Below are 21,262 nucleotides of genomic sequence, written 5' to 3'. Positions count from 1 at the left end.
TATCAAGGCGTCTTTTCTTGATAATTAAAGTCAATAGCCCAGTCTTTGGATCTTTGGACAGAGTCTTTTGTAAAGGGTCTGGTGTAAACAGAGCCAATGGTGCCGAATCGTCCGTCGGCACCGGTGATTACGGAACCGAGGGCTTCGATGGTTTGTGTGCGCCATGCTTTTTTGGGGCCTCCGGTTTTTTCGGCGTCGGAGGAGTTTTCGGCGCCAGAGCGTCGGTGCCGACAGATTTGTGTTTGTGTTTGGTCGGCACCGAGAGTCTAGGCTTCGGCACTGGTGGCTTTGGAGCCGAGCTGGATATTACTTTCTTCGGTGCCGGATGCTGTTTTTCGGCACCGGGCGTCGGCTGGCTCGATCCCGAGCTGCCGTGAGACTTTGGAGGCTTCGACACCGGGCCCGAAGGTGGGGTGATAGAAGCTTTGGTCTTGGTTTTGCCCAGGCCGGCAGGCGAGGGAGTAACCTGAGTCTCTTTGGTTTTGGGCGCGGGGGTGGGAGGGGGCACAGTACTCACGACCCGCTGCGCCGGTGTGATGTCCTCCACGTCGGAGTCGTCGGCCTCGGAAGCGCTGACGACGTCTTCCTCCAGCTGGGTGTGTATTTGCCCCGAAGCTTCGGCGCCGTCTCCGAAGATGTCCGGTGGAGCTGCAGACGATGAGTGCGCCATGGTGCGTCGAGCTTTTCGATCCCGGATGGTTTTCTTCGATCGAAAAGACTTACAGGCGGGGCAGTCTCTGGCCTCGTGTTCTGGAGAGAGGCAAAGATTACACACCTGATGGAGGTCGGTGTGGGGAAATTTAGACCCACATTTTGGGCACTTTTTGAACGGAGTCCTTTCCATCGGCCGGGACCGGAGTCGAGGAGGGCCCGAAGGCCGGTGCCGATGTACGGGATGGAGAAAGTGCCGCTTCGAGAAATGAAGATGATGATGAAGAAACTCGAAGAAACGAGGATTTTCCGTCGAGGCTGGAACCGTAGAAGTTCGAAGCCGGAGCACAAAGTATCACATCCGAGCCCGATGGCGGAAAAAAACAATCTGAGGATGGAGCCGAAGCCCATGCGCAGTACGGACCGAAGGAGTCACCAAACTCGTGACTTCCAAAGACTGTCCAAGAAGAAAAACAAACTGCAAACATCCGGGCCCAACACCAGATGGCGATCTATGCTAAGTGTACAATCTGCAGCTCATATGCCTCGAACACACATTTACTTTTATCAATCCAACATTCATTTGTTGCTTATTAATTATGCATGTAATGTAAGCTACCATAACTGTAACCAATTGTTTGAGGGTACAATTATTTTCTTACTGAGCACCGCCAAGGAGATCAAGCAATGAGGATGAACTATTTGCAGCTCATTAACGCTGCAACAACAAACATGTGAAACATGTCCTACCTTTGCACTCCTTCAGAGTTGTAATGTCGTCTGCTGATTTGTGCCGTGTATCCCCATCCTCCTTGCATGAAAACCTCTTTGCCTTTGAAGATGGCGCTTCCCTGTCGCTAGAGCTGCTGCGTTTCCTCTTTGCAGGTCGCACATGCTCCTCCGCCATTTCGGAGCTCACAGACCTGTCCCGCTTTTTTTTCTCTTTCTTCGAATGATGCTTGTGAGTTTCAGAGGCCTCCATGTCGGAGCTGTCAGAGATTGTCCTGTGCCTTTTTGACTTACTCACTTGTTGGATTCCTGTGTCCATGCTTGCATCCTTCACCTCGGTTGCAGATTGTTCACTGCTCTCTTCCTTCAGTTTAGATTTCTTCTTTTTCTTCTTCTTTTTCTTTTCTTCTGCAAATCATTAACATTTGTAAATAAAAATGAATATAGTGACATGCAACACAGAAGTATTTCTCAAACAGATTGCCTGCTGCAAGCAAAGACCGGGTACCCTGCCACAATACACACTACTAAGCTAAAGGACACAGCTGAAACCAAAATGCTTTTTTTTCTGTCTCCAAAAACAGTGTCTTTTAGTCTTGCATGAGTATGAAGTTCAAAAAAGAACAATTGATGGACAGAATGCAGAACAATGTCATACATTCGCCCCAATACAGAGATCTGGGCCTAAATCCAACATTTTTTGCTCACCATGCCATTCCAGTTTGGACCCAGCCATATGCAAATCAGTCTTGATCCTGCACCCAATAGGAACAGTCTAGCCCGAACTGCCAGGCCAGGTCCTCCCTGGACTGGAAACAAGCATCCTAGGACCGATTTTGGGCTTTCAGCTAGATATCCAGGGAAAGATTCTGACGGGCGGGAGAGGGACGCCAGATACTATGCAGGTCTACACTTCCACCATGGAGTATGGCCTCTAAGATTAAGAGCTTCCCTAAGGATGTGCAGTCTATAACGTACCAGCATAGTTCATACAGAACTGTGGTTATCATACCACGTTATCTACAGACCTACTTACGACTATTGAAAACTGGAATTTATTAAAGAACGTCCTGATTGCTAGTTTGGATCATTCATTTGATATACAGATCAGATGTTAGATTGCCACTTCTGCTCGGAATAATTTATTTAAAAGGCCACACAACCATATGTTTCCTATCTTCCGGTCGACTCAGACTGATGATTGCCCTGAAGAAGTCCTACGCTATAGGAATAAACGTGTTGGCTGTTGCTTTTTAAGAATGAAAAAATAAAGAAAATCTCACTCCGCGCTTCACTGAGCAATCATTATCTATATGGACTTGTTCACTTTATAGTGGTGCAGCTCTGATCTAGTTTGTTTGTACAATTGCCCCTGGGGTAGGGGGTGCTCTTGGACAGGGGCACTTTTAGAAGTCTGCACACAAGATAGTTCAAGACTTATTTCATTGGTGATTTTTTGTGTGATTGGTGCCGCAAGTGCTTGTTCCACTGTCCAATTTTTTAGTTAAAAAAATTCTGACTATGTGCACAGTTTCAAAACATCAGCTGATAAATGCAGACTTATGGCGAGTGCCTTGCTTGCACAGTTACAACATGGCAGTGTTGCTTTTTTATAAGGCAGAACTACCTTTTGACGGAGAAACAAGAGAAACAACTTGAAGTCCATGAAAAAGGAGGAGAATCTGGCAGAGCTTTGAAGCAATCTTTGAGTCTCTTGAGCTCCTTTAATGTTATAACATTTGAATAGTAGGTGTTGACAGAGACAAGTGTTTCAAAGGCGCTGAAACGAAACCATCAAAGCAGCTCCAGTTCCAGGGCTCCACCAAAGGATGATCTATACTATGGGCATGCTCTTCAACCGAAGTTCTGTTATTTAAGCCCAGTGGTATAATATATATGGAATCAAAAGCCATGTTGAACCATCAAGACCGAGAGAATGAAGGAACCTGTCAGATTCAGATTAAAAAAAAAAAAACACCCAATAACTATGGCACAAAAAGCAAACAATACACCTGTATGGAGACAACGAATTGACCAAGAACATCACGAATGGCATGAAACCAGTTTAGTCGGAGTAGTTTGTCATGGGTTGAGCTCCAATTGTTCCCTCTTTCTCTGAATTTGCAGCTCTCAACAGAATGTAAGAAGATAAACATTGAAGCGAAGGACTGACATTTGACTTGGGAGGCACTTGCTAGGTATCCCCAAGAGCCTGCAGGAGAGCAGACTATTTGCCCTAGCGATGCCAGATCCTGGCATGGGGTACTTTTGGCCAGACAACACCTGTAAAAGGTAAATATTGTTGCTAGTGCAGGTATGCTTTCTCCAATGCTTGGCCTTTAGCAGCACAAGGAAGATAATGGGCAGTTCTAGAGGAAACAGAATACGATACCAGGAATGCCCTGGTATTCATATAAGCTGGCAATGCCTCACCTGCCACAAATACAATGGCACTGTATTCAAATGATCTATAGTGGTCGAAGGCAACCCTGTATCCCAAAAAGGAACTCAAGTGCATTTCATAAATAGGAAGAAACAATTTTCCATATAGAAACATTTAGCATATTTACTAGTTTTCACTAAAACGTAGTTGCTGTGTGAATGCACAGGTAAAAGCAATGTAGGCAAGTGCTTCAATGAGTTTGATTTAGCAAAATATGACATATTATTTATACAAAAGTCCAGGGGTTTTGGAATTCCTATAGTCCGCCACCAAGGACATACTGTTTGAGGTTAAGGACAACAAGTTTTCATGTTTATTTTGTCTTTGGGACAAGTAGGCCCCAAACCCGTCACATAAATCCTTTGTCTGCCAGTTTACAATGCATTATGGATCAAGGAAGGGTACTGTCTTCAGTCAAGGTATTATTTGTGTCCATATGTTAATGTTGTGAGAACTTGCATTTATGGTTTATCAATGCAAAGTCTTTATTATTAGGGTGAATAAGGCTACCTACTATCCTCCCGGGAATGGTCTCTGATTAAATGCGAACATTTGTAGAAGCCTGAAAGCAAGATGACGATTCTTTGCTTTCAAAATAAAATGTTCACAAAAATGCAACTGGAAAAAAAATGTTTTCCTAAACAAGTGGTGATGCACGCTAGTATTTCCAAAAATATTCATAACGGAAAATCAGTGTAACCAGTATCAGCAAGATTATGGTAAACATGAAAATAAACAAACACTGGCAAAGCCAATAGGTCTGACATTGGTGGTCAGCTTTTTGGTTTTGCTCATGCATGTCTTGTTCTGACATGGTTTTAGTAAAACTTTATTCTTGTAGCATCCTCACCATTACAACAAACATTGGCAAAAAGCAAAACTATATTTGGTCTCAAAAATCACACATTGCCACAGTAGTTCCTGGCACTGAATGAAAGTACTTGGTGTGACGCTATGCTCCTGGTGAAAGAGCAGAATGCTGTCACGAGCCAGCCGAAATCCAGAGGGAGAATTTTAACAACATTTTTAACACCAAATCTAACTTGGGCCAAATGCTTAAAGAAAATCACAAAAGTGCACCAATGAAAAATGTCATTGCATTAGTGCAGTTTTTTGGCTTTCACTAATTCGCACGAATTTACAGAAGGCCAGCAATTCGTACTCTTAGAAATTATTTGTGAACTGCAATTTGGCACAAATAAAATATGCATGTGAAGATTTGCATGTGAAGATTTGCTCTTGCGAAAATCTGTTGAGCGTTTACAAGTTCACTGTCCCTCCAACCACTTTTTTCCCCAAACCTGGAAGATGTTTTACTTCTGAAGTTGTCAGCAGTAAATTTCGAACCTTTCTCAATACAGGAAAATATTAGAGAAGAGCTGGTGAAAACCCCTAAACATGCAAGTTAGTAGGTTTTCACAGATGGAAAAAAGGCATTCCAACCCTGGAACTATTGCTTACTGCTACCTCCAGCCCCAGTATGCAGCTCGGCAGAATGGTGGCAAAATAAAGGAATTGCTAGTCGTCAAACCCTACTAAAGTATGAGCAATGGCATAATCAGAAAAGCTATTATCAAAGCTCTTATATAATGAAACTGCTGGCATAATTTATTGCTGCACCACGTGGCAACAAAAGGACAAATGGATATTTTTACAGGATAAGTAGATTTATGAAGCAACCTGTACCATGGATAAGTAGATATCATATTCAATTCCACGCCCCTCTGAAAAGTCGATTTAAAATTCAGTCTTATGCAACAAAAAGTCGTATTTAGATCAAAAACAGACGACCCAATGAAAAAGAACATATTGTGAAAAAAGTGAAGATACAGTGCTATTTGTATTCAAAGGCGGCATGGAAAAGAAAAACAACATCTGCATAGCCTTTAAAGTGTAGACTAATTTAAATCTGAAACGATGGTTCCCTGCCCAACATCATGAAAGAAGAGATACTTAGTTCAAAGGTTTCAAGTTAATTACACGAAACAAAATCTAAACCATGGGCCAAATATCTACTTGATCTCCATCCTTCTATAGCAGGATGCAACGTAAACATGCGGGATACCAAATAGGAGGCATTCATTATAGACTCTTGATTTTAAGTGATATTAGTTTTCTACATTCTCCACCTCTCCTTTTTTCTAAGTTGGCAGCGTCGTTTTACTATTTCTACCTCCAGAAACATCGTTTCGATGAAATAATGCAGTCAGCCTTGAAATGGACAACACTGTACAAAACAGGCTGTGCAAACCAAGGCACTGAAAGAAGATGTTTTTCGGAGTCTGGTTACCATTATTCCTGTGATTTCTCTGCTTCTTATGTCATATGGGTGAAGGAACAGGAGAGGGGGCAAGGATTAAAAATGTTGGCTTTTTTTTTTACTTTTAAACTCGGCTTCTTTGGACATGACGGCTACTATTTGTGAAACAGGCCTTGCACTTTCTGAGTAAATGTACACTTTGAAAATTTCTTTTTACACCATTCTCCATAGATTCTGAAACATTATTATATTATGTGCAGGAAAGGTTGCAATGAACTGAAATGTTATGAGAAACAGTAGTAGGACTGCTGCAGCAACAAGTCTTATTCTGAGCGTCAACCTTAGCTCCCTTCAAGCTTAGGAAGTTATTAAAATCCATACTATTCAGAAACCCAGTCGAGCAAGTAAATGTGGGCAGAAGCGGAGCAGTCTACTCTGTAGTCCCAAGAATACTGTGCAATAAAAGGCCCTCTCACATGCAGTGCCCTTGAGAGTACTAATGAGCTTAAATGCCTGTTATAGTTTGAGGCACGAGTTCAATTCATTCACGTAATCCCGACCAAAACTGGTGGACTGAGGCGGTAGAAATAGTCAGTGAGGAATGTCTAAAGAATTAATCTTCCAAATGGTGATAAGCATCTCCTCAACACTCAGAAGGAATGTAATTGTCAGCAGGGCTTTGCCAGAGGCACCTGGCGATACGCTCACAAAAAAGGGAGCAATTTTTGTTTTTTACTTCAAATGCAGTTTTTTCTCAATGGCCCAAAGAAACCAAAGGTAGCCTTTTCCAGCTTGAAAAGTGAAAATAGGCTACTTGTAAGTTCACTGCACTCAGCTCATCATCATGCATTTAGGCAGGGAAATATATTTAGCTATGAAATTATCACATATAGGGTGTATCTCTGTGTTTTCTGCATCCTCTTTCAGATAGGATATGTACATTCCATAGCCTCTGGACCCCTGTGGAACCAAATCAAAAGCACTGAGGACGAAGAATTTCGTAACGTCTACAAGGAGCTCTGGGGTGTTCACCTGCTGTGGCAATATAAATCAAAAATAAATTCCCATGCCAAAGATCTGGGGGGGGGGGGGAAGTGGAAGGAAGGGGATGCTCTGTCAACCAGTTCGACCTGCTGACACATCAGAAGATACCGAGGGGTGACCACGCAGGGGCCGGGGTTAATTCCTGTGACGAGAAACAGGGACCTATAGCCAAATTAGAAACCCACACTTGTTTGCATACCATATGGTGCAGGATGCTTGTACTACATTGGCTATATATAATGTCACTGGTAAAGATATGTTGACCGAGATGATTGCCACTATCTTAATAATGTACTGTTATAAAATAAAAAGTTAAAAAACAATTCCCCATAAAAGCTGGAATACAGGGTGTGTTTTTTTTTATTTACCTCGATTCCAGTTATTTCTCTTAAACCACAGCCAAAAATTAAGGATTGGTTCAATGGAATTATACTCATGATCACGGTCATGTGGCATATCCTCAGTGATCACACATCTCTTGTGCTTCTCAACATTCATGCATGCCCTGTAATACAGGCCCTCAAGGAACACCTCAAGAAAATTTCAAACATGTGCAGAAACAAGCCCAGAGAACTAGGCTAAAAACACATGATGCATGAATCACATATTGCGATTTAAGAGCTGCATTTAAAGAAAAGAACGAAAATAAAATCTCAAGTCCATGGAAGGACATAACCGAACTGTGCACTTGGACTGCAGTTCTTGAAAGACCCCAGATTAACCTCAGCTGCGACCCAGATTAACCTAGCTGAAAGTAAGAACTCTGAGGATCATATTCGATGAGGAGTTCTCATTTACACCTTACATCAATGAAGTGGTTAAAGTGATCATCTTGCGGGCTTTCTATTCACAAAATATTCGTACTTTTTTTCCAAACAACTAGGTGGAGCTCACATTGGTCAAGGACACTAACTATTCCAAATGTAATTTATTCAGGACTCACTAAGAATTTCATTGCTATTTTCTAAAGGCTACATTACCAAGGAGACAGTATGTGTCTGACCTTGGCAATATAGCCTGAAACCAGTCCTAGATGCATTATTATGGCTCCCAGTGTACGCAAGGATCATGTTCAAGGTTCTATTTAATATGCACAAAACTTACTGGGAAAATATATCCAGATTACCTAAACTCCCATCCTCACTTTACATGCACCATAATCTTTGCTAAATGAACACACATCTCATTACTCAGCGAACCTTTAAATGTCTGAAGCACATAGGACGTTCGTAGTCCTAAATTATGGAATTCCTTATACCAATCTGAGAGCAAAACCAGCCTACATGAGCTTCATCAAACAACACTAAACAGAGCACTTCATACTTACCTACAGCAAAAGTTTATAAAGGAGTCATTGTGACTGGAGAACATCGGTAAAGACTCTAGTTGCTAAGCACCCCCTCAACCCCCCAAAAAAGAGGAAATCAGACTCCTCATAGTAAGACATTCAGCTCTCCGAAGTAAGAGAGGAGACATGCACTCCCAAATAAATAAATATATGATAGAACATGGTCAAATAACTGGTCAATATGATTGCAACACCAGACTGAACATTGGCTGTTATAAGTCTGGTAGAACATTTTTCCCATTGGGTAGCAGATTTACCTACAGATGCCCTCTTTCATTACATGGCAGCTCAGAGGACACAAGACTGCTCAGTGAGATTGGTGAATTTGGTACCGGTTGTGTAGGAAAGTGCCCCTTTGTGACATGGTCACATCCACTTTTTGCCTGGTAAATGATGTGAGTTTGACTGAAAGTGAACTGGATTCCTGCTAACCAGGTCCCCAGTGCCAGAGATTTTTCCCAAAACTGTACAATTGTTCTCCCATTTAGCAAAACCTTTAGCACCCTCTGGTAGTCCCTAGTAAATGGTACCCTGGGACCTAGGGACAAACATACTATAGAGGGTACTTAAGGGGGCCTCTAATGGCTGCAGCCCGAACTGTGCCACCCTAAGCGACCCCATATCAAGCACATGCAAGATTTTCATTACAGGCAGCATGTTTTGGTGCAGAACAAAGTAAAAACATGACAGGTCACATATCCCGAAGTACCATGTCCCTAGCACTGCATGTAATATTTATAAGTTACCCCTACAGCAGGCCTGACAGCACTAAGGAAGGGTGCTGGATATTACATGTGAGGGCATACCTGCATGAGCAGATATGCCCCTGTACTGGTCAGTCATATTACTGCCAGTACAAGTGACCAGGGAAGCCATCTTAAAACGTGCCGGACACTGGTGAAAACAAGTTCCCCAGCTACATGATGGCTTCACTGAAAATAGGGATGTTTGGTATGAAATATCTCGTATTAATAAACCCACACTGATGCCAGTGTTCTATTTACCAATACATGCACACAGAGGGCACCTTAGAGGTGCCCCCTGAAAGCACCAGCCTCTGGTGTCCTTGCTGACTGGCCTGCCTGCCACCTGAGGCACAGTTCTGACCTCCTAGGATGAGAGCCTTTGCTTTCAGGAGAGCAGGAACAAAAGTATGTCCGGGAAGAGGGTGTAACACTCCCTCCCACAGAATGACCTGCTGATTAGCCTCCCTGGGCCAGCAAGGTTCAAAGAAGATGACGTCTTTGGAATGAGCATTTGGCTTCCCTCACAGGAGAGGAAGCCACCCCCTTGTTCAGAGCCACATGGCACCTGGATATGTGGGGAAATTAGCTAGTCGATAGGCGTGCCACCTCCAGGCTAGTACCACCCCTAAGGTGGGCTACAGTGAAGTGGACACGATTTGTAGGAAGTAGCCATCTTTGTGATGGCTTACTTAGGAATTTTGGGACAGGGTTTAGCCCACTTCCCACAGGAAGTGGTCGTATGGGGTCGCACTGACCCCAAGGGTCACTAGCCCATTGGCTATTACCCTACACTCCCCTAAATTCAGTATTTAGGTGAGCCCCAGGCACCAGAGAAGCATATCCTGATGACCTAAGAAGAGAGAGGACACTGAAGAGCGACAAAAGCACAGAGGAGAGAAGCAGCAGCCGAGCTGGTATCAACCCTGCCGTGCTGTCTGCGCCCCTCTTTGAAAATTGAGCCAAAGTCGATGCGTCCTGCAGCTGTCGACTCCAGAAACGTGGGAGGACTGCCTGCCTTCGAAAAAGACTTGAGATCTTCCGTGAACAGCAGACCTGTTCTCAAGAAACTCCAAAAGAGGTGTGAGGCTCCTGGAACCGCTAAAATCCGACACCCGAAGCAACCACTGCACACGTTGCTTCGGACCCGAGTTGAAGAGGGCCACCAGTGTAAACAAGGTCCCCCAGCCTTCTCGAGTTGGAAACCATCGTGGTTTCACCTCTCCTGCACTCCCAAATGTAGCCTGCAGCCTCTGCATTCAGGTTCCCTCAACCATTACTGTAAGGAAAAACCCAACTCCTAAGGACACCTCTGCACCCGTCGGCCCTGGGCCTTGGCTAAGGGGACCAAAGGTGTCCCCGCCCATCCACGAGCAGCGCAAGGCCTGTCCCTACTTGCTGGTTCAGCCCGACTGGCTTCCAGGCCAGAGCCTTCAGCCTCTTATTGCAGTGACCGATCTCCATGGAAATACATTGGGCATCCTACGCGGATTTGCACCCTGCACCCGACCGCCCTTGTGCCACTGGTGGTGTACTGCTGGTGCTACCTTGGACCTTGTGCACCACTCACCTGAACATAAAGATACTTGCTATTTTTATAAATGCGTGCGGATCTCCTTCTTGAGTCGTGCGTGTCATTTATTAATCATTCTGTGGTAAGCCTAAGGCTGCTCAACTTCACTACCTCCTAATAGAGCACTTTAGGATTGCATAGCAAGCCCGTCTACTAGCAAGGGAACCCATGGACTCTTTATAGGGTATATCAGGTTATAGCTATATCACATGGAGAGCCAGCTTCCTACAGTCCACTTGTCACCACTGGCAAGGAAGGAACAGAACGTATTTTAACATTAGTAGATGTACATGGTCTTCTAGTCTTATGGTTGAGCACGATCGTATGAGCAAAGTAACCCCTAAGCAGGAGAATTTGGCTTTTCCCCAATGGTCTCCATCAGGATCTAGTTGGATCAAGACAAAGGAATTTTGGGGGCAGTATTTTTTTCATGGCAGGCTCCTTGACTTTCAGCAATAGAGAATGGCCGGGTCATTAGGTTAAAGAAAGACTGTTCATTATGTCCAAACTCCAAGAGAAATTGTGAGATTACTGGTCCTCCTGGGAGGCAGAACGTACCTTCACAACTTTGTTTCCCCACCCAGTGTAAGTGTGCCAGTTTTCAAAGAACTTGAACTGCATGAGCGACAGTCAACCAAACTGAATGTCAGTTGTTACATCGGAGACCATTACATTACGAATCATTACATCATGGCTTTCATCACGTCATTACATCAGGAGTATCTTTACATCGCACGCCTTTGCATCTCTAATTCTTTACTTTAAACTAATTCTTTACTTTAAAAGTAAATAGGTATGCATTACTTTTAACCCCTTATAATTTAGTTTATCTTAATGTTATATATATATATATATATATACACACACACACACACACACAAAATCCAACACTAACTGTAAGAAATTGGATTAATATTTGGGGTGGGACATTCAGTCAAACGTAGCAACAAAGCATTCACAAGCCGGTCAGTATCTATGCTTGATAGAATAGCACATAGATTTTCCAAATATCCAGCTTGATACCTACCACTTGCAGCAGTGTCATTTGTTTCCAGTACAGGAATAGGCTTATTTTTAATAGTTTTGGGAAAAACACCAGGTTTCCTTGGTGCATCCTCAGGTGGATTGTTCAAAGTCTGACGGAATAAAAAGAAAAAGAAACACCATTTAAATTACAAAATACAAGACAGAAGCCTTAAGGTCATCATGTATATGCGCTGAGATCTGCACTTGCTGTTGGTCTTTTGTCCTTTTATGTATGCGTCTCACAAAATTAATAAAGTTGTTAATCCCCAAAAAATGTAAGACAGAAAATAATACCCACAAGTGCATGTATAATAATGGAATATTAAACAGATTAGCAGAGGCGTAGAAATTGTTTTCTCTACATCATCAGTTAAAAACAAATAACAGCTAGCGACAATCTAAGTTAATTTCTCAGCATGCTGCAGACAGATGGCCTAGTCGCTAACAGCCAAAATAATACAATGTAGGACTAGTTATCTACCTTTACCAAGGTATAGCCAAAAAAATCTGTAATGCTCTTAGTTCTGCCCCTTTAAGAGAGCACACCAAATTCATCTAAATTAACATTACAAAGGAAGAAAGCACCAAAAGGCACTAACAACTTTTTGAAGACAACTTCTTCATAAGGGACAAAATGTTCAGAAATCAGATCAAGGCCAATGACCACTGAACAACCACTCTTTGACCACCTAAAGAAAACCAAACTCTCCACCTTCAGGAAGGTAGGCCTGTGAGCTCCACAGTGCAAGGTCCTCAGACTTACCCTAAATTTTGCAATTTCAGACATAAAACTCCACTACTTATCCAACGACTCTGGACCATGGGTACTCGCAAACATTTCCCTGAGTGCCGTGAAGTACTGTTAGTGGGATGCCGAGGGCCGCACCGATGCCAGCAATGCGAGTGTCAGGGTGATACAAGGTGGGCGTAGGGGGACGCAAAGCAGATGCATGGTGTGGACAACAAACAGAGCCTTCACGTGACTGTCTGCCACCAACACTCTATTCTCATGCACCATGAAGTCAAAGCATTAACTTCTAATGTAAATCATTAGAGGGAAAGAGATACCCATCTAGTGGGTGAATTACAAAATGTGGAACCAGAAACCTGGTATCAGTCCTGCCTTCACCATTTGACAAAATTGTGTGATCCAAGGTAACTGGTTAATTTCGCTTTGCCTCCCTTTTCTTTACTACCACATATGAGAGCCCATTAAAATACATGAATTCAGGAAGTGTGCTGTATACAAATATTCTCTTGTGTTTTATCTAATAAACTACAATGTTGGTCCAATCATACAACAACCAAGGATTCACACAAGGTGCACCTGCCAAATTACTTGCCTCTTCGTTCACTAATGGCATTCTTTTCAGAATGGTGGCAGTATGAATTTTTCCAAGATCATGTTTTAAAGCTATCACTGCTAATACATGCTTCTCAATGCAGTTATAATCTGATCTAGTAAGGTAAAACGCTCATTCATGTTAACAAAATACACTTTTTTGAAGTTTGCAGAGAGTTTATCATGTTTATACAAACTGAGTGCAAGATGTCTTTAAACCTAAAGGTGTTCCTAAAGCTACGTTGTCTAGGACACCTTCTTTACTGTAACTTTAGTTAACGTGTAAATAAAGTATGCCTGTTTGGTTCACAGCTTTCTGAATGTTCATGCTCTGTCAAGCGAACAGCAGCCCAGTGCTGCTGTTCACCAGGGGACCGCAATTAAAGGTCAGGAGGGCCGCAGGTGGCCCAAGTGCAGTACTTTAACCCCTTGCATGCCCGCCCCTTTCCCCGCCCAGTGCCGCGCTTTTTATTAGCGGGCGGAGTTCATGACGAGCTGGACTCGTCATGGGCACAGCGCCACCGCAGCCCATGACGAGTCCAGCTCGTCATGGGCACTGAAGGGGTTAAGTATCCCTGATCTAGACCAACTAGAGACAGTCAGTAGCCTAGTGTTCTACTTCACCAGTTAGACCAATAGAGCTTATCCAAGCATATGAAAAAGTCAAATCCACTAAAACAACAATCAATGTGATTTCTTCCATACCTGGATGATCGTTCAGCAGTCAGACAGTTGACAGTGCAGGCCATGAAACCAACCAGTAGATATTTTTTTTTTTTTTAGGAAACACAGCCAAGAAGCTTCATGCTCTATCGCTATCGGGAATACGAGTCTCAATAGATTAGTACACTTTTTTGTGTAAGAAAGCTTACTAAGCTATGCGTCATAGCAAACCAACTTTACAACTTTAATTTCAAGATGGCAAGGGAACTAGTGTCCTCAATGGATCAAACAGTGGAGATGTAGCCTAGTGATTAGAGCTGCTGACTTTTGAACTAGGGGATCCTTGTTTGAATCTCAGCCTCAACACTTGGCTCAACCTCAAGTGTTTCCTGGTAAATCACTTTCTCCCTTGGACTAAAAATGCAAAATGTATTTGCGCAATCCCCACTGTTAGACCTGGCATCCTTGGCATGGTTTACCCTTTAACGTTTTGGCTTCAACTCTCCTGTTTCTGACTTTGTTTTTGCTAGATTTAGAATTCTGCCCTCTTTACCACTGCTAACCAGTGTTCAAGTGCTTGTGCTCTCCCCTTGAAACATGGTACAACTGGCTTATATCCAATTGGCATAATGAATTTATTTGTAGGCCCCTATTAAGGTGGTGCTACCTGTGCCCAGTACCTGTAAATTAAATGTTACTATTGGGGCTGCACTGATTGTGCCACTTTGCAAAATAGCCCTGTTAGACCTGGCACCTTGGCGTGGGTCTCCCTTCCATTTTTTTTGCTGTTGCCTCATGTGTTTTTGCTGGTTATAGATGCTTTGGGCACTGTGCCACTGCTGTTCAGTGCCACAGTGCAAGCGCTCCCTATGGTAAATTGATGTATGGATTAGTGATTCCATGATTGGCTGATTTGGTTTACTTGTCAGACCCTAGAACAGTGCACTGAGTGTGCCCAGGGATTGTAAACTAAATGCTGCTGGTGGGCTTGCAGCACTGGTTGTGCCACCCACAGGAGCAGCCTGTAAAAGTGTCTCTCAGGTCTGCCATTGCAGAACCTGTGTGCAGTCTGGTACTGCCATGTTGACTGGGCAAGTGCACCCACTTGCCAGTCCCGAAACCTTCCATTTTCTGCATATTATTCACCCCTATGGTAGGCCCAAGGGCAGGGTGCATTGTAGGTATAAGGTAGGACATGACCTTGTGTGTGGCATGTCCTAATAGTGAATTACAGCCATTTTCGTTTTCTCTATTGCAAGGCAACCTGTTCCCCTTAGGCCAGAATGGGCAGTTTGATTATTACATCTTAATATCCTAACTGACCCAGGGAACTAGGTAGGAATTAGATTTTCATAAAATACATCTTTTAGTGAAGTTGGTTTTAACATTCTGTGTTTGAAAATACCACTTTTAGAAAGTAGGTATTTTCTTGCCTAACTATCCAAGCCTGTCTCTGCTAGGTTGTGTATTCCTTGTCTGGAGGCTGAGTGACAGGGGCTGGGGGATTCCAGGAGACAGGGTGAGTCAGCACAGGGCTGAATAGGAGTTGCACCTGGGACATGAATAGGGCTGTGCCTTCCCTCCACAGTGCTGGATCCACCTCCTGTGGTGCGTTTGATGTCCCTGGCCTACACTGTGAAAGGAAAGAAGGAGTCTTGTCAACAAAGTGCTCCAGTACTGCCCAGAACTCGCTTGGACTAGGCAAAGGCCTCTCTGCCTTCTGAGAACAAAGAGAAACTGTGTATAAAAGGGGGGACCCAGACCCCAGATCTTTAGATCACTTTTGGGAAACAAGAAGAAACCTTTGCTGAGGAGAGGAACCAGAGAGACTGAAGAGAGACTATCCCTAAGCGTGAGGGATTGGCCTGCAGTGGTTGCCTGACTGCCAAAGAAAGGAGAAAGGACTTTGTGCTACTTTCATTCAACTTGTGAAGTATCTCCAAGGGCTGGAGATAGAGCTTGCCTCCTGCTGAAGCCTCAGGGACAACAGACTTCACCCACCAGCTCCCCAAGAGTTCTTTGGAAGTGCCTGCAGTTGTGTTGGGCTTACTGAGGGACTGCGTGTCGCCGAACTGCCGCAGTCGCTTCACAACGCAAAAGGAGTGACGTCGCCGCATCATCGGAGAAGCATGTCGCTGCCGCAGCATCGCTGGGAAAGCGTGTCGCCGCTGCAGTTGTCGCATCGTTGCTTATGCGCCTCGCATCGCCGGAGAAGAGGATCAACGTCGCATCAGACGCCGCCACATCACCGGGAAGCGTGTCGCAGGGCCTGTCGCTGCTCAGAAGAATTGTTGAGTCGCCGCACGGCCGTCGGGCGTGCACGCATCGTATCAAGAAGACGCCATTTTTGTTTCATTGCACCGGATCCTTAACGCATCACGGCATTGCAGGCCGCATCGCCATGGAAGCGCAGTAAGAAATCGACGCATCATCTCCCCACACCGAGAAAAACCGACGCATCCCCTACGCATCAGTAGGGACCCGACGCATCACCGTTCTTGCGTGTAAGGAACCAACGCATCACCTTCCCTGCAACACTTTCGGTGTATAGAGTTACGCATCCAAAGGTACATTGAATGTACAGTATTGTGGATTTTTGTCGTTTGTGGTCTGGTGTTAAGTCTATATAAAAATACTTATTTTTATACTACAACTTGTGTGGTGTCCATCTGTAGTGTTGTCACTGGGTTACTGTATGTGTTCACAAATGCTTTACACACTGCCTCGGAGATAAGCCTGTGTGCTCAAGCCAAGCTACCAAGGGGGTGAGCAGGGCTTATTTTAGGAGTGTATACCCTTACCCTGACTAGAAGCAAGGGTCCCTATCTGGTCAAAGGTATCTACCTCTGCCAACTAGAGACCCCCAGTTCTAACGCACAAGTTACTACTTGTATAACAATATATCTGTAAGAGACATTAGTTAGTGATAGATTCCTTACCTTAGAATATCCCCAGGCGTCAGACTGGATCCGGAAAGTTTTTTGTAGCCGTACCCCTGCACGTCAGTACGTGGCGTTGTAAGCGCCGAGATGACGTCACGGAGACTACTTAGGCGCCACCCATGCGCGCTGACGTCAGTTCTGTACACTACTTTCTGCGCCAGGAACGCAGAGCCATGCTAGAAACTGACCACTGGTGTCATGAAACTAGGGCCCTGAAAGGGGAATTACCTTAACCCTAGAATCAGTTCGCAGAACGGGGAGGATGGGTGGGGCGGTAAGGAATCTATCACTAACTAATGTCTCTTACAGATATATCGTTACACAAGTAGTAACTTGTGCATCTGAAAGAGACACGTTAGTGATAGATTCCTTACCTTAGTATAGATACCCCAGCAATATCAACCCCGGTGGTGGGTCTGCGAATAGATTACACCTGAAAATCACGGAGAATAGAACAGCCAAAGAAGCCATCTCTCCGGACCGGACTGTCAAGGCAGTAATATTTGGTAAACATGTGCAGCGAGGCCCACGTAGCTGCCTGACAAATGTCCTGCAAGGGGACGCCACATCCCAAGGCAGTACTGTCTGCAGTCGCCCTGGTAGAATGGGCACGCAGCCCCACATGAGGCTCCTTCTTAGCCAAGGAGTAACATGCTTTGATGCACAGAACGACCCGCATAGAGATGGTCCGTTTGTGCACAGCCCGACCTTTCTTGGCGCCCACGTAGCCAACAAAGAGCTGGTCATCCACCTGGAACGGCTTCGTACGCTTTAGATAGAATGCAAGCACACCTTTTGGGTCCAGATGGTGGAGCCTCTCTTCCTCCCTCGAAGCATGCGGAGGCGGAAAGAAGGTAGGCAAAGTGACGGTCTGCCCGATGTGGAAGGGCGGGACCACCTTTGGCAAAAAAGAAGGACGGGTCCTTAACACCATCTTGTCCGGATGAACAGAAAGCAAAGGAGGTTTGGAAGAAAGAGCTTGGAGCTCACTCACTCTTCTGGCAGAGGTGATAGCGACCAGGAAAGCCGTCTGAAGAGTAAGACGACGCAAAGGACAGGTATGAAGGGGCTCGAAAGGAGCGCACATCACATAGGTCAAAACGAGATTCAAGTCCCATTGAGGCATGATGAACGGCACGAGAGGAAACGCGTGCGTAATGCCTTTAAGAAAACGGTTAACAACCGGGGACTTGAAAAGAGAAGGCTGATCTGGAAGCCTCAAAAAGGCGAAGATGGACGAAAGATAACCTTTGATAGTGCCCAGAGCAGAGCCCTGCTGGGCCAAGGAAAGAGGGAACAGAATAACATCAGAAAGAGGGGCAGAAAGGGCATCCACAGCCTTTGCTGTGCAACATGCCACAAACTTGTTCCACCTGCAGGCGTATACCGTTTTAGTGGAGGGACGCCTGGCTGCCAGAATGACATCACAGACTTCGGGAGGAAGATCGAAAGCTGTCAACTGTCGCCGCTCAATCGCCACGCATGGGAGGTGGAGGCTGGACAGGTTCGGGTGGAGGACTGTCCCCTGCTGCTGCGACAAAAGATCCTCCCGAAGAGGCAGACGGATCGGGGGATCGATCGCCATGCTGATTAGCTCGGGATACCAGTATCTACGTGCCCAATCCGGAGCCACAAGGATGACTTGGGCCCGGTCGCGCTGGATCTTCCTCAGCACTCTGGGCAGAAGTGGTATAGGCGGAAAGGCGTACAATAGACCGCAGCTCCCCTAGTGACGAAAAGCGTAGCCGAGCAATTGCCGCCTTGGAAATTCCAACGCGCAGAACTGATGACATTGCGCATTCACTGCGGTGGCGAATAGATCTAACCAAGGCTCTCCCCACTGCAGAAAGAGACCTTGCACCACGTCCAAGTTTAGACGCCATTCGTGATCCATCAAGCACTGGCAGCTGAGTTTGTCTGCTCTGGCATTCAGAGAACCTGCCAGGTGTTGAACCACCAAGGTGATGCCTTGATGTTCCAGCCATGTCCAGCGGTGCAGAGCCTCCTGACATAGGGTCCAGGACCCCACCCCGCCCGGTCTGTTGCAATACCACATAGCGGTGGTGTTGTCCGTGAACACCTGCACCACACTTCCCCGGACAGAGGGAAGGAATGCCTTCAGTGCAAGTTGGATTGCCCGAAGCTCCAACAGATTGATATGGAGCCAGGACTCGCCGGAGACCAGAGGCCTCTGATTTCCGCCTCTCCCAAGTGGTCTTCCCATCCCAGGAGGGACGCATCCGTCACCACTGTGTGCTCCGGTTGGGGAAGGGAAAGGGATCTGCCATTGACCCAATAGCGATTTGTGAGCCACCACTGCAACTGCTGCGCAGTGCCCTCTGAGATCTGGACTTGATCGGACAGGTTGCCCTGATGTTGCGCCCATTGGAGCTTCAGGTCCTACTGCAGAGCCCACATATGCCATCTGGCATGTGTCACCAGCAGGATGCAGGAGGTCATCAGGTCCAGAAGCCGGAGGGTCATCCTGACTAAAACCCGGGACAGAGGCTGAAAGATCGGAATCATAGCCTGAATATCCCGGACTCGCTGCTCGGGAGGATAAACCCGAAACAGTGTCGAATCCAGAACCGCTCCAATGAAGGGAAGCTTCTGAGAGGGACTCAGGTGCGACTTCGGCACGTTGACGGAGAACCCCAGCAAATGCAGGAGGTCGGCCATAGTCTGGAGGTGCTTGACGACTGCCTGGGGCAAGCCCGCCTTCAGCAACCAGTCGTCGAGGTAGGGGAAGACTGACACCCCTGACCTGCGCAGATGAGCTGCGACCACCGCTATCACTTTCGTAAATACCTGAGGGGCGCCGGTAAGGCCGAAGGGGAGCACAGCAAACTGAAAATGCTCCGGGCCTACTGTGAACCGCAGGTAACGTCGGTGGGCCGGCAGGACGGGGATGTCAAAATATGCATCCTGCAAGTCCAACGCTACCATCCAGTCTCCAGGGTCGAGGGCAGCCAGGACCAGAGTCAGCATTTTGAACTTCTCCTTCCGGAGGAAGCGATTGACGTTCCGGAGGTCCAAGATGGGGCGAAGGCCCCCTTTGTCCTTCTTGGGGACCAAAAAGTAGTGGGAATAACAACCACTCCATACTTCCTGTCCAGGAATGCACTCGATGGCCCCCTTGGCCAAGAGGGCCGTGACTTCCTGTCGGAGAAGAGCCAAGTGATCCCCCGACATGCGGTGGCACCGAGGTGGCATGGCTGGAGGGGAGAACTGAAAGGGAAGGGAGTAACCCCTGTGGATGATCTGCAACACCCACTTGTCCGAGGTAATATCGCGCCAGTGGGGGAGGTGGTGGCGGATCCTGCCACCCACCGGCGTGGGGTGCTCAACAAAGCTCGGATTAGGAAGGTGTGGAGGTAGAAGCAGCGGGGGCAGAGGTGGACTGATTCCCAGAGCCACCCCTGCGGAAACCGCGTCCGCGCTGAGGCTGGTTCTGCAAAGGCTTACTGAAGAAACGTGCCTGGGCACCCCTGCCTTGGCCATGAAAGTAACAAAAACCAGGAGTGGCTGGGCTCTTCGTGGAAAGACCCAAGGACTTGGCTGTGGCTCGTGAGTCCTTAAAACGCTTCAGTGCACTGTCAGACTTTTCGCCAAAAAGGCGAGTGCCATCAAAGGGCACATCCATGAGTGAGCTCTGGACATAGGGCGAGAACCCAGTAGATCGCAACCAGGCGTGGCGACGCAGCGCCACAGTCGTCGACATCGCCCTGCCCAACGAGCCAGCGGTGTCCAAACCACACCGAATGGCGAACTTAGCCGCATCCTTACCCTCAGCAACCGCCTGGGAAAGTACAGCCTGGCCATCCTCAGGACACTGAGGCAACACCTGAGCAATGGTATCCCACACCACGAGGGAATAGCGGTCCAACAAGCAGGCGGTGTTCACCGACCGCAGCTCTAAGCTGGCCGAAGAGAACAACCGCTTACCGAACTGTTCCAGCTTCTTAGAGTCCTTATCTGGCGGAGCCGTAGGAAAAGCACTCTGCGACGTCGAGGCCTGGATGACCAGACTCTCAGGCGTGGGATAAGTGGTCAGAAATGCGGGGTCACCAGGCACCGGGCGGTGACGCCTGGCGACATTCTTATCCACAGGGGTCCCCGTGGCCGGTCCCGACCAAGTGCCCCACAGGACGTCGGTGAGGGCGTCATTGAAGGGAAGCAGTGGCTCAGACGAAGTAGACGCCGTCTGGAGCACCTCCGTGAGGAGGTTAGTTTTGAGGGCCACCGTAGGAAGATCGAGGTTGAGGACTTCAGCAGCCCGACGGAGCACCATCGTGTAGGAAGCATCCTCCTCCATTGTAGGAGGGGGAGAGGCAAACCCCGGGTCAGAAGAGACATCGAGTTCGCCGGCATCCTCCAGCTAGTCCTGCTCTGAGTCACATTGACGGGCAAGAGGGTCCTCGGACCCCTCCCAGTCATCCCCACCTTCGTTGCCGAAGGAACCGGTCCCGGGGGCAGAGCCGGAGAAGGGACATACGAC

The 21,262-nt window shown here is 46.5% G+C and overlaps 1 protein-coding gene across 2 annotated transcripts in view; it reads right to left on the bottom strand.

The window, feature by feature from the left end:
• Positions 1–21,262, bottom strand: part of LARP7 (La ribonucleoprotein 7, transcriptional regulator) — a 126,182-nt gene that overhangs the window by 64,747 nt on the left and 40,173 nt on the right. For both annotated transcript variants that reach the window (XM_085641437.1, XM_085641438.1), the window contains exons 6-7: positions 11,819–11,927; positions 1,402–1,788 (exon numbers count right to left, since the gene is read on the bottom strand). In XM_085641437.1, coding sequence (XP_085497563.1) covers positions 1,402–1,788; positions 11,819–11,927 — 496 coding nt within the window. The remainder of the gene's footprint in view (positions 1–1,401; positions 1,789–11,818; positions 11,928–21,262) is intronic.

Source organism: Triturus cristatus, chromosome 2_2 (assembly GCF_964204655.1).
Source record: "Triturus cristatus chromosome 2_2, aTriCri1.1, whole genome shotgun sequence".
Classification (NCBI taxonomy): domain Eukaryota; kingdom Metazoa; phylum Chordata; class Amphibia; order Caudata; family Salamandridae; genus Triturus; species Triturus cristatus.
Note: the sequence above shows the minus strand (reverse complement) of the source record. Positions and strands in the feature narration are given on the sequence as shown.